We start from the raw sequence: 14,124 nt of genomic DNA, 5'->3' as shown, positions 1-14,124 counted from the left end.
TCAGAAGCTGTACTTCAGAAGCACATGTTCAGAAGCTGTACTTCAGAAGCAGTACTTCAGAAGCACATGATCAGAAGCTGCTGTACTCCAGAAGCTGCTGTTCAATAACTTGCAGCTCAAGTTACCAGCCTTGTTAGCTCAAGTTACTAGCTTATATGGCTAACTTGTAGCCCAAGTTTCTTGTAACTAACTTGCTTAGCTGTCAATTAGTTAGTTATAATCCTGTGCGAGATGGTTCATAGTAGCTTATAGTATAGCTTCATTTTATAAACCTATATAAGGCTGTTGTATCAGTGATTCAAAGCTAATGAGAATTATTCTTCATTCTTCATATTTTTCTCTTTTTCTTCTCTGAATTTCATCTTCTCAATAAACATAAAGAGATGGTTAAGATTCGAAACTTGAGTTCAAGGAGGAGAAAAATGAGACGCTTTTTGGACATAAATATATGGGTAATCTTGATTTTAAATGTGTTTTTTTTTTCTTTTCTTGAATATAATGTGGCTCTTTATATAGATGAAATACCACAAAATGTTAATGTTCTCACTTGTAATTTGTAAATCTTGTGGATAAACAAAATGTGGTCGAGAGATGAGACTCAATTAAAGATGATCAGACAAATTCTTTGTAAATATTAATCAATCATTGACGTGGTTAATACTCCACAAAAATAAGATGGTGTTAGAAAACTTTTTTTTTTAAGGGTGGTGCTAGAAAACTTAAATAGTAGTCTGTGAAAGTGTTTGATATATTTGTTTTTTACAAAAAAAAAAAAAAAAAAAAAAAAAAAGGTGCTAAGCAGCCAGGTGCAATTAATTGATTAGACGATTACCTTCTACTCATTTATTTATGTACCCTTATTTAAAAAAGGTCCAATATGGTTCAATTTTGTCCTAATAATGATAGCAGCATAAGATTCAAATTAATTATCCTCCGTCAAACCTTTCCTTTTTAAATTGGATTATATTAATGAAGCCTGGGCCCTTGAGATGGATTGAAAGTACATTTTAACCGATTGATTCTAACACATAATACAAAAGAAAAATGTCCACATATAATAATTTTGTTTATAATTAGTGACATCAGAGATGCAAACCTACGTGGTGATTAGAAGTTATCTACTTTATATGGTAAAATAGACAGGCAATTGATGGCCATATACACCAACAAAATTGACATTCAAAACTGTGAGCTGTTAATTTTAAGCTCTATATTCCTTTTGGCATATCCTATTGGATATTAATAATTTTCTTTCATATATGGCTGTTTAAAAACTTGCATTTTTTAAATGATTATATATGGCTGCTCAAACTTTTGAATGATGATATCTATTTTATTGGACAAAATTATGTAAATAAACATAGTTCACTAGTTCTATTTATTAAAAAAATTCAAATTTTCTTTGAGGTAACTTATCTAGCTAGAATTAGACTCCATTAAGAGATTACACAATAAGTGAATTTACATTTTCAAATTAATATTTGTTTGTTGTGCAAGACATCCTCTAGCCGGAAGCTATAGACTAATTTTTTACGATATGAAGATTCAACTAAGGGGTCGGTTTACCCAATAAATGCTCTTCTATAAAACTAATCTTTTACTTACAATTTTCTCTTGAAATCAAACACCATGTGGATTTTAATAATAGAGTAAATTGATAGACTAGGTGACTGTGTGGTCTCTTAAGGGTCAGAACTCTAAATTTGACTTTTACTTATTAAGAGATCACCCCAAGTACATGTTTCTATCATCTTCTAATGCTAGCAAATTTTTCATTCTCATTACAAATTAATTGCTAGCATTGTTTGAATAAAAAACATGTTTCTACCTTTGTTTTTTTATAGCACAACAAGATACTAATGGTAATCTTACATAGAAAAATGAAATTCCGATATTCTTTTCTAACTATCAAAATCAAACATAGTATTGATTAAAAGAAAAATGTGACAAAAATACAAAATTCATGCGTGTATATGTTACTATTCTTTTATATCATTGACCCTACCCACTGCCTCTCCAAAGCCTTAAAAACAAAAAGAACTATAGTGAGTTTCTTGGAAGCCACTCTTGAATCCTTTACATTATATATATACCTAAAAATATGCACAATTTAAATAGCACTTCAATCTTGTGTACATAAACTCCATCACAATATTAAGATTCAAGCAATAACTTCACTTTCACCTTCTTTATTTTCTTCTTTGCTTGAGTCTTTATTTTTTCGACTCTTCTGTGATATACTTCTTGATTGAAAAATAGTCATGGAAGGAAAAATCAATAAGAACAAGGTGGAAAAAGTTGTATTAGGCTGCACTTTCATGGGAAAAATCTTCAAATTCAAGACCAAAAAGCTCAGAAATTCATCATCTGTTCATTCACTACCTATCAAGAGTGTTAACAATACACAGCAAAAAGAATCAAAAGGGTCACCAAATCATGAGTCAAAAGTTCCAACAGAGACTCAAGCAAGAAAAAGCATCACTTTTTCTCACACACCTACAGATTCTGCAAGAAGCTCAATTCAACAGAAAGAGCCTAATGGTAATTCCTTAGGACTTGCAAGAATAAGTACTAGTACTAGTATTACTACTACTACTCGTCCACGCGACAGCGAAACCAAGTCCCCAAGCAAAGATTTGAGCACACCAAAACTCACTGGGAATTTACTTATGAATAGTAGCTATAGCAGCCCAAGAACAAGTGTTACAAAGAATAACAAAGAGTTGAATTCCGTGTCTTGTTCTGTGAATAACAGTGTAATGGGGAATATAATGAGGAAAAGTGGTGATGGTGTGTCGCAATTTCGAAGTCCTAGAAGCAACAGAATACTAGACCCTGAGGTATTGAAATCAATGGGAAATGAAGCTTACAAGCAAGGAAGATTTTCTGAGGCTTTGGCTTTATATGAACGAGCTATTGCTATTGATTCCAATAAGGCGACTTATCATTGTAATAAGAGTGCTGCTTTGATTGGTTTGGGAAGGTTTCAGCATGCAATTGTTGAGTGTGAGGAAGCTATTAGGATTGACCCTTCTTATCCTAGAGCTCATAGCCGTTTGGCGACAATATACTTCAGGTACTTGTTAATGATGAATAACTTAATATGCTTCACTCAATTATACAGTATACTTGTCTTAATCCTCTGAATTACGAGGGGGAAAGTGACCCTGGTAATCTTGAGTTCGGATGGGAAGTAAGTTAAGTCGGACCAAGAGTTATTTCAATCGGGGTTCAAACTTGGGAACTCCAGATCAATTTGTAATTAAATATCGCTTAGTTAATGGTTATTGTCTTTTTATAGAATTGAAAATTTTAATGCAGGTTGGGAGAAGCAGAGAAGGCATTGAATTGCGTTAAAGAAACTCCATATTTTGATTCGGAAATTGCTGTCCAAGCTCAGGCTCTTCAAGTTCACTTTAACAAATGCACTGAGGCTAGGAAAGTCAAGGATTGGAAAGTTATATTGAAGGAAACACAGTCTGCAATATCCTTAGGTGTGGATTCAGCTCCAAAGGTTAGTTTCCTTGGTCAAATGTTTTATTTTAGCACTCCTACATTTTTTAATCATATGGGTTTTGTACTTTTGTATCCAAATTTAGCTTAAAAAAGTTACTCAACTCATTGACCAATAACCCTCTTATGCTGATTAAATAAATGGTTATGACTTATGTCTACCAGGTCTATGCTTTACAAACTGAAGCCTTGTTGAAGCTCCTAAGGCATCAAGAAGCATATATAATTTATGAGAGAATGCCAAAATTTGACCTTGATTGGTGTAACAAATTATTTGGACCAGTTTCTAGTGCTTACCTTCTGATGATAGGAGCACAAGTTTACTTGGCAGCCGGCAGGTTGGTGAAAATGTTTTATTTTGATGTGTTTAATAAATTATTTAAATGTTAGGAATCATATGCAAACAAAAAAAGAACACCAATTTAGGAAATAAGGGACCACATTGAAATGTTAAAAAGCATATACTACTAGTTGATGCTAAGTGCTGAAAATCAGGCTTTCCCTTTTTTGGCAACAAATTCATTTATTTTATTAATTTAATTGTGATAATGTTGCATATTGACTAATACAAATAATTGAAACTCATTTGGAGTGATCTAATTAAGAATGACCCTAAGTTGTTTTGCATTTTTATGTGGCGACAGGTTTGAGGATGCCGGGACAGCATCACAGAAAGCGGCTAAACTTGATCCAAGCAACACCGATGTGGATGTAGTGGTAAGAAGGGCAAGAGCCGCAACATCTGCCAGATTGAGTGGTAACTTGCTCTTCAAGGCATCAAAGTTCACGGAAGCATGTGCGGTATACAATGAAGGGCTAGAGTATGATCCATTCAATTCAGTTCTGTTATGTAACAGAGCAGCTTGTCGTTCTAAGCTCGGCCAATTTGAGAAAGCAATTGAAGACTGCAATGTAGCTCTTACCATTCAGCCTAATTATAGCAAGGCAATGCTACGGCGAGCTGATTGCAATGCCAAGGTGCTTTAATTTCTAAATTAATATTAAACTTTACTATATACTTGGTTTTGGTTGATTTAATAACTCGTTATTTTCTCTTGTATTTCGCATATAATAGTTGGAAAGATGGGAAGCTGCAATTCAAGACTACGAAATGTTAATAAGAGAAAAGCCAGGGGATGAGGAGGTTGCTAGGGCTTTGTTTGAAATCCAACTAAAACTCAAAATGCTACGTGGCGAAGATGTTAAGGACTTGAAATTTGGTTCAAATTTGGTTTGCATCTCAAGTAATGATAGGTTTAGACATTATGTAACTTCACCTGGTAAGTCATGTTTGATTCCATATTCTATGCAATTGAATTTGAACATTATGACACAACAAAGACTTATCAGTTGTGGATAAATGAACAGGCATGTCTGTGGTGCTCTTTTGCAACAAGGCAACTCATAAGCAAGTAGTATTGGTATTGGAGCAAACTTGCAAGAGATTTCCATCAGTTAATTTTCTTAAGGTTGGTAAATTTTTAATGTCTTTGCTTTAGTCTAAAAAAATGTGACTGTGCAATGTGCATTTGCAAAAAATACTGTTTCTTATAATGGATTTATAATTTTATTTTTAGGTGGAGATTGAGGACCATCCTTACTTGGCAAAATCAGAAAGTGTGAACTCTGTACCAGCTTTCAAAATATACAAGAATGGATCAAGGGTTAAAGAAATTCCTGGCAAAAACCATGAGATGTTAGAAAGATTAGTTAAATTATATAGCAGCTGAAGATATTAACATTTATTTCTACAAATGAAAACATACACTACAAGAAACAAGAAAGAATGTTAGATTTTTCAGAATGAAAGGGAAATGAAGAAAACCCAAAATAAACCAAGGTAAACATGCTTACAAGGCCATGGAAAGTTGAAACCAAAGAGAATGTATAGCATTGCTGTAGCTTTTAGGGAAGTTTATAGGAAAAGGAAAATTTTGTGTGATAATAATTGATTCTTTTAATCCTTTGAATGTTTGATTAGGCTGTAATTCTTTATACACCATCTTTCATGTATTGCACATTGGTTTGGGAAACCTGAACACTTTTTTTTATATGTATAAGTTATATTTTAGAGGAGTGGTTTGTCATAGTTTGCCATTTTAAATTATTAATGTAATCAAAGGAACATAATTGCTGGAAATTACGTGATCTTTGTGCACTGGGAGAATTTATGTTTGGATTTGGATCTTCTCCTTCACTGTTTCTCTACATTTCTCTCCTAACTCTCTATCTCTCTTAATCTCAGGTTATTCAAATGTAGCCTAGGCCTCATCATAAAATTATCAAGAGAGTTATGTTAAGAGTGTTTGGGAGGGAAGTGATTTTCATTCAAGAGGCATGAATATAGCATAGTTGATATGAATCAACTAAAAATAAATTCATTTTATTTCTCCAAGAATTTAAGTTTATCCTTTCACCTCTTAAAACATCACTCAAAAATTTCCATCACTTGTGTTAATATTTAGTATTGTCTATATACATTATATTTGATTCCAACACAAGCTTCATGGTTCAAACAAATATATTGTTTACATTTAAGTCACTTTGAATATCAAGAGAATATTGGTTCAAAATGGTTAGAATTTTGTTATTCACCCAGCACATTTCGCACGCGCCCTGCAGCCATTCCTAATATGCCCTTGCGTTAGTTAAGTCACGCAGCGTGACTTAACTAACGCACCTTATAAGCTCTGCGTGACTTAAGTCACGTACCACTGGCCTATGCGCTAGTTAACTCACGTACTTTGGCCGGTGGTTAGAGCTGAAGAACAAACGTTTTTTGGTCTTTGGTCAGTTTTTCAACATTCATTCCACACGTTTTTTACCAAATTTTACACGTTTTTTGACCAGATTAATGGTGTTTACAACCTATACTACCATTCTCACCTATAAATACACCCTCATACTTCCCTAATTCCTCACACGATATCACTTTCTCCCCCTCCTCACTCTCTCCCTCTATTTCTCTTCTTTCTTTCTTTTTTCAATATTCTCTTTGGGGGGAAAAAGTGATCAAACTTCTTCGGGGTAAAATAGTGAGTAACCGACTTGGGGAAGTGATCGACCCTTGCGATAAGTTTAAATCTGCTTTTTTTAACCGCAGAAACTTTTTACCGTGGGTAAAAAGAATTTCTTGGGGTAAAAAAAAACCAGATTAAAATTTAGCCCAAGGGTTGATGATGTATTTTCCCCAAGAAGGCTGCTCACTATTTTACCCCAAGAAGGAGAAAATAAGTAGTGAATTTGAATAAATTATTGTATGAATTATTGTATTGTATGAATTATTAATAAAATGAGATATTGTTATATGCCTCAATTTTGTTCATTCCTTTTTATTTTATATTTGCTTTTATTTTCTAATGTTGTAAATAAAATATTGAATCAATATTGTATTGTATGAATAATATCGAATCAATATTTATTTTAAGTGCATAAATAAATTTGAATATAGTAAATAAAATAATTTAGATTAATGTAAATAAAATAATTTAGATTATAGTAAATAAAATAATTTAGATTAATGTAAACAAAATAATTTAGGTTAATGTAAACAAAATAATATAGATTAACAAAATAATATAGAATAAAGTTAACTCAATAAAACGTGTAAAACTCAATAAAACCATGGTTGAATAACCGACCAAAGTCCAAAAAACGTGTTCTTGAGTTGTGACCACCGGCCAAACTGGCGTGAGTTAACTCACGCTAGTGTTAATCCTGGGCTCAAGAACACACGTTTTTTTGACTTTGTTCAATGCATTTTAATTGATTTTACACGTTTTTGTTAAGTTTTTACACGTTTTTTGACCCTATTTATGGTAGATATAACCTATGTTACAATCTCCGCCTATAAATACACCTTTAAACTTCCCCATTTCCTCACACCATCTCTCATTCTCACTCTCCTCCTCACTCTCTCCCACTATGAATCTTCTTCCTTTCCTTTTTTTTTTCCTTCTTTATTTTGGTGTAAAAAGAGAAAGAATGATAGGTAGTGGGAATGCTAGGGAAAAGATGAGTAGTGAGCAGCTTTCTTGGGAAAAAAACCAGATTGGGTAAAACTAAATGTGCAGATTTAGTTTTACCCCAGGAATGTCGGTTTTCTGGTGGTTTTCTTTTAGTTTTACGCCAGGGAGGTCGGTTTTCTGGTGGTTTTTATTTTTTCGCAGATTTAGTTTTACCCCGTTGTAAATGTAATAAGAATTATATTAATAAAATGATATTTTATATCTATTATTTTTGTTTCTTTATTTTTGTTAATTGTTGCATTTATTTTACAAGTGCGCATTGAATTAATAAATTCCAATAAAGTAAATAAATGAATTCGAATAAATTCAGCGTGAATTAGAATAAAAATTGCGTATTGAATAAATTCGAATAAAGGTTACGTTACATTACATAAACAACATGTATGTCAACTATATATGTTCATAAATATGTCCTATAATTACATTACATTACATTCGGGAATGCACCTTCCAACTACAACAATTGTCTTGCCCCTGAATGGGGCAAATTCAAACTAGCTAAGGAGCAAGACTCCAGCATGGGATCAACATTTTAAATGAAGGTATTCAAGTGTCAAAAGAATGAGGTCCATTTCTTGACACTTGAATACCATCATTCAAAATGCTCATCGAATGCTGGAGTCCTGCCGATTAACAAGTTTGAATTGCCCCATCCAGAGTAAGACAATTGTTGTAGTTGGAATGTGCATACCAACTACAACAATTGTCTTACCTTTGAATGGGGTAAATTCAAACTCGCCAAACAACAGGTCCTCAGCATTCGCCCGACATTCATGTTTTTCCTTTGAAAAGAATAAATTTTTGTTAGGCTTGCTTCAGATGATGGTATTCAAGTGCCAAAAATGAGGTTCATTCCTTGACACTTCAATACCTTCATCTAAACCAGCCTAACAAGAATTTAATCTTTTCAAAGGAAAAACATGAATGTTGGGCGAATGCTGAGGACCTGGCGTTTGGCGAGTTTGAATTACCCCATTCAAAGGTAAGACAGTTGTTGAAGTTGGAAGGTGCATTGCCTACCTAATCACGATCTTTGGCGGAATCAGACTCTTGATAATAACTTCAGTTGATCTCAGCAACGTCACCCGCATATCGATCCACTGTAACATGTTGTGCTCCCAAAACATGCTCGTCGCGTTTTCGTTGTTCTTTAACTCCACCTAAGTGAATGATACCCTCCCCTCGTCGAGCGTTGGACGTTTATACCGAACGTATTCCACCCTCCTTGTGTCTCTGGGGTTGACTCCTTGGTTGAATTCATTCAGTTGATCCTTGAGACCTCTTAAAGTTACATCAAGGCACCAGACCTTCAACCTCTGAGGTTCTTCGCCGTTGAATTCGGCATGAACGTCGATCCACCCCGCCATTGCTTCAAATCTACACAATAAGAAATTAAACACAATCATTGAAAAACTTATTCAAACATTTCATCAAACACTTGGAGTGCAAATTATACATAAACCCTAAAAATGATAACTTCAACATAAACATGCAAACATCTAAACATTTAAGCAACACAAGTCATTCACATGTAAACATTGTATGATTTCCTGCCAAAAACACCAAAATTTAAACAAACTCTAAATCTAAAAAATTTCTAATTTAAGAGAAAAAATATAACATATAAACATAAAAGGTTAATGGTGTTTGCTTATGAAAACTTGAGTGTTGTTTGATTTGAACTTGAAGGAATTTTGGATTTTGGTGATTTGAGAGAGATTTTTTAGATTTTTTGAGATTTTAGATGAGAAATGAGAAAATGAGGTGTTCTGCCTAGTTTAAGACAGCACGTAGCGTTAGTTAAGTAACGCAGTGTTTAACAATTGTGTTAGTTAACTAACGCAAAGGCATTTTCGAAATGCCTAGGTGCGAGTGAAAAGTCCAGTGTGAAGAGCAGGGTGGCATAAGAGACGCTGTCAACTCCAGTAACATAGTTGACTGCTATTTTACTCTACAACCCACCCAACACTTAGTTCCCACACCCCCACAATTTCAATAAAATCCAATTTTGCTACACATGCTTTTCACAAACAAATATTTCTCTTAAATTTTCCGAGCCTTTCTTTAGCATTGTGAAATTTCCCAGATAGAAGTGAGTATTAAAATATTCTGAACAGAAAATATAATATGAATTTTTCACATTTAAAATAAACTAAAACATAAATAAATGTTCACAAAACAAAAAAACAAAAAAAATGTAGCATCAACCACATTGTAGGCTAAACCAACTCTACTAATTTTTTTTTCAAAATATTTGCGTGTGCTGCTTACATCTAAATTTTTACGTGTACTGCCGGCTTAGCATACTCTAGTAGGAGGTTTTGGTTATGATTTAAACCAACAGTGATGGTTTTGGTTATGATTTGTTTTGGTTATGATTTAAACCAACAGTGATGGTTTTGGTTATGATTTAAACCAACGGTGATTATTTCCTTTGTGTATTATCGCTACTGTTAGTACCCTATTATCACACTATTGTCAACTAACCAAGTAGTATCGTGACATTCCCTGACCATCCATTTGAAAGGAGAGATAAAGAGAATTTAGAAGAAAAAAAATTGTTTTAATGGTGGTGTAGATCATGAAATATGAGAAAGTATGGCAGAAAACAATTGAGACAATCCATTTTTCCGTTGGAGAATCGATTGGACACTAGTGATGAGAATAGATTAAGCCTAGTTAGTCTTTGTAAGACCTAAGTTTGGTTTGTGATATGTTATAGACTTATTTTTTAGCAGGGACGGATGCATGGTGTAAAGTTTGTGGGCTTATACGGTGTACTAATAGTTGACATTTTAATCACATGAACCACACTTATCACAAATCATTTCTCTCTTGGCCAACACTTATCATCATATATCTCAAACTATTACGAAAAATTGGATACGAAATCAAGTTGGGGATGACCGGTTAAATGATTGTTTAGTTATTTATACAAAGAAAACCATTCAAAGTTTCCATAATATGAATAATCGTAGAGGACAATTACTAATGTTACAAATTTTTATATATAGTGCCCTCACTATTCAAAAATTCTGGATCCATCGCTGCTTTTTAGGCACCTTCTAAAAGTTTGATACAGTCTGAAAATCCTTATTTCATATGAACATCTTTAAATTAGTAATGTAATCCAAGTTTAAATAGATTAACGAACTAATAGATCAATGAAATTAAAATCTCTTTTGGTACTTAGCACGATTTTTTAGAGAACCTAACTAAATATTATATCATATTTCAATTCTAGTTTATAATAATACTTTTAAATATGTGAAAAATTAATATATACTAATAAACTTAAATTATTCATATAATATAATATAATAATAAATAATATTATTCATATTTTCTTAAGTAGACCGACCTAATAGACTTAAGAAGCTTTTTTTAATGGTTTGTGGTTTAACCTTTGAAACTAAATAAGTTTCTAAAAAACTCTAAACTTTCTCTATTTAAGTAAAGGAAAATGTTAACGAGTGAGGTCAAATGCCCATATAACCGATCTAGCCTATTCTCATCCTTGTTGAACACACAGAACTCTCCTGCAATCAAATTTTCTCTATAAGTAAGAGTCGGAAATTGAATCCCCTAATCATTCACTCAAGAGACTCAAATTTTTCATTGCTTAGATTATCCATTGTTGGTCATTTACTTGTTTATTAATATATAGATTTTAAAATGCAATTTCATATTAATTTTCCAACTTATTTTTCATACAATATATCCATTAACAATGTATAGCCACTCTTCCATCTCTTTCTTTTATCGGAATAATGTTGTTCTGAATTCTTTTTTTTTCTTTTTTTTTTTCTTTCTTTAGCTCAGAGGTTGTTGTTCTGAATTCTGATTTACAGAGAAATGGATACAAAACATCAACAAATTCTAGCCTTTTGCCTTATTATCCTTTTTAAAAACACTGGAGACCCCAAAGTTAATAAAGCGTTGAAGCTTTCATGGTACATGGTCAGAAGGGGCTGACAAACAGGAATAGTACAACACCAGAAGGGAAAAAAGTGTTCACTGTTGAAACAAAATTCTGTGTATGTCAGTATGTCCCTGGATCAAACCATAAAAAGAACAAAGAGTTAAATCTAGTTTACTCTCTTGTCTTTGAGCTCTAGAACCAAACATGCCAGTCAGGAACAGGGACCATTTGAGAAATGTGTCACAAGAGTTCCAAAAACATTATTTAGCTTGTTCTTTTTTTTATGAATAAACTTCTGTAGCTTAGTTCTTGAACAATAACAGAAGTGTCTTATGTAATTAATATCTCAACGTTCTAAACCGCTTGTGTGATTTCTATAAGCTTAATGTAATAATCGTCTAATTATTTAGGTACATCCAACGTTTCCAACAACAAAAAATGGATCGGTAACATTGTTTAACCACTGGGACTTAGGTCTTGGACCTATGATCGTCAATATTTTTTGAATATTACAAGACTTTTCATAACTTTGAGAAACATCTTTATCAAATATTATCATATTTGTGCACCTTATACACACATGAACAATCTTTTTGCATCGGTTCTAATAAGAACTCAGAAAACTTCTCAATTATGCAAATTTGGGGGAAAAATACACATTCCTTTAACTATACAGTAATTTAAGAATCTAGAGAACAGAGTACACAAATTCATACAAGTACATATATAGTACATATTCATACCTGTAAAAAGCTTTCCAAGGTACTTATGTAAAGAAACCAAAAAGCTGTACAACAGAGAAACCAAAATGATCATAAAAGATTCTAAACCTGGGAATTTAATATTGAATTTCCCAGTGTCACACGAAACTATTCTTGTGAGACTTCAGCACAAAACAACCTTGGCAATGCTCAGAGAAAAAAGTTAAAGCTTGAAATCAAAACAAAACAAAATTATAAGAGTAATTAATATTGGAAAATGATAAGATTAATTCATCTTTTCCAACTTCGACTCCTCGACATTGGATCTGTTAAACCACCAACAATCCATGTCTCTCTAGCAATATCAGTTGAAATGCCATAATAATCAGAGTGATATCTCATCACCACCTGATTCTCTTTCTTACTGTTATTCTCTTCCTCCATCAATGACTTTAAACTTTGCCCTTTCTTTACATGTGCTTGTGCTAATTCTTTTTCCTTTTCTTTCTCTTTCTGTGAATTGTTTTCTTTTTCATTATTGTTTCCACCTTCTTCTTCACTTTCTCTCAACCAACTTTTCGCCGGAGCAGACCTACATCTCATGAGCAATAATGCATTTGGAGGAGGCACAGTGATTTCTCCATCACCACAGTTTTCATCTTTCTTTTCTTCTTCTTTGTGAACAACTTTATTTTGTTCTTCTTGCATCACCATGAACCATTTTGAGAACACAGCTCTCGATGATTCGCTGTCGCCATGACTCTCTTCTACACCAACATGATCATTATAATACACTTCATCTTTATCTTCATCTTCACCATCATCATCTTCTTCATCTTCATCTTCCGTTGTGATATCGGTTCCAGAGAAGGATCCAAAGCAACGAAGGTCAAAGCGTATGGCTCGTAAACAAGTGAAGAATTGCATGATCTCTTTCTTGAAGCCGAGAGATTCGGCCCAATTGAGACGCTTCTTTTGTTTCTTGTCGTTATGAATTTTTTCTATCTCTTCCATCACCGATTGCCAGCTCCTACAAGCAGAATTTTTAGGCCTCATTTTGATTTGTCCGGCACATGTAACTTTTGGAGAGGTTGGTTCCGAATTTTCGGAGCCCATTGACTTGTTTTTAGTCCATAACATAGGACTACCGGCTTGGCCACCACCACCACTAATACTTCCACCAGCTCTGGAGATTGATCTCTTACGCTGATGGTAAGTTTTGTGGTGGTGGTGTTTGTTGGGCTCCGAAGGCCTAACTGGGCTGCAAATGGGCTTAGGCATTAGACGAAGATGAGTTCGAGATGGAAAACATACTAACAAATCAGTAGAGGGTGCTATTCTTTTGCCTTCTCTTCCCTTATTCATCATGATTCTTCTTAACTTCTCTTCTAATTAATTTTGTTTTGGTTTTTGTGTATAGTACGTATATGTTGCTTTGCAAATTGCACTTGTATAGTGGCACCTTAGATCTTGCGCTTAATGAGTATGAAATATTGAAATGTGTTATTATTGTTTAGGTTTTTGTAAAGATAAAGGAGGGAAATAATGACAGCTTATAATACAGGTATGCTTTAGCCTTTATCTAGTTGTTATCTTTAACTAGGCCTTTCTTCGATTAATTCTCATTGCACTACTTTTTGGTCCCCCTTTGAGTATGGGGGTTCACGGAACAACTTTCATTATTCTTTTTTATAGTAATTGTTTAAGTAAAAAAATTATTATTAAGTAAAGAATTAAAAAGATTATTATTTTGTTCATGCGAGACGATCAGAAAATAAATAAATACATCGGTCATTTTTGTAAGAAAAAAACTTCTTTTAGGATGATTAAGAAATTTAGTTAAGTGTAATTAACTTTCAAGATTTTATGTTGAATATAAAACAATTTTTTTAATGAATAAATCAAATTTAGTCAAAAAAAATCAAATTTACTAAATTATCATTTTTGTATTTAGCAGAAA

At 33.1% G+C, this 14,124-nt stretch overlaps 2 protein-coding genes across 2 annotated transcripts; one reads left to right on the top strand and one right to left on the bottom strand.

Moving 5' to 3' along the window:
* Positions 1–2,116: 2,116 nt before the first annotated feature.
* LOC146940153 (inactive TPR repeat-containing thioredoxin TTL3-like) lies at positions 2,117–5,653 on the top strand. The gene is made up of 7 exons (XM_085753773.1): positions 2,117–3,076; positions 3,322–3,514; positions 3,679–3,851; positions 4,158–4,491; positions 4,589–4,793; positions 4,882–4,982; positions 5,091–5,653. Exons 1-7 carry the CDS (start codon positions 2,262–2,264, stop codon positions 5,241–5,243), a joined length of 1,974 nt encoding a protein of 657 aa, XP_085609899.1. The 5' UTR covers positions 2,117–2,261; the 3' UTR covers positions 5,244–5,653.
* Positions 5,654–12,103: 6,450 nt separating this feature from the next.
* On the bottom strand, positions 12,104–13,689 carry LOC146940152 (nucleolar GTP-binding protein). Its single transcript, XM_085753772.1, has one exon. It carries the CDS (start codon positions 13,530–13,532, stop codon positions 12,456–12,458), a length of 1,077 nt encoding a protein of 358 aa, XP_085609898.1. The 5' UTR covers positions 13,533–13,689; the 3' UTR covers positions 12,104–12,455.
* Positions 13,690–14,124: the final 435 nt, after the last annotated feature.

Source organism: Medicago sativa, chromosome 3, assembly GCF_051527215.1.
Source record: "Medicago sativa cultivar Bolivia chromosome 3, Bolivia_mono, whole genome shotgun sequence".
Taxonomy (NCBI): Eukaryota; Viridiplantae; Streptophyta; class Magnoliopsida; order Fabales; family Fabaceae; genus Medicago; species Medicago sativa.
The sequence above is the reverse complement of the archived record's forward strand: the minus strand, read 5'-3'. Positions and strand labels throughout refer to the sequence as shown.

What these genes read in the sequence shown, in the direction of transcription:
- LOC146940153 (XM_085753773.1), top strand. Translation starts at nt 2,262, where the DNA reads ATGGAAGGAAAAATCAATAAGAACAAGGTGGAAAAAGTTGTATTAGGC. An exon ending in TTGGCGACAATATACTTCAG is followed by an intron (nt 3,077 to 3,321) that starts GTACTTGTTAAT and finishes ATTTTAATGCAG; the next exon opens with GTTGGGAGAAGCAGAGAAGG. An exon ending in GAGCTGATTGCAATGCCAAG is followed by an intron (nt 4,492 to 4,588) that starts GTGCTTTAATTT and finishes CGCATATAATAG; the next exon opens with TTGGAAAGATGGGAAGCTGC.
- LOC146940152 (XM_085753772.1), bottom strand. Translation starts at nt 13,532, where the DNA reads ATGATGAATAAGGGAAGAGAAGGCAAAAGAATAGCACCCTCTACTGAT.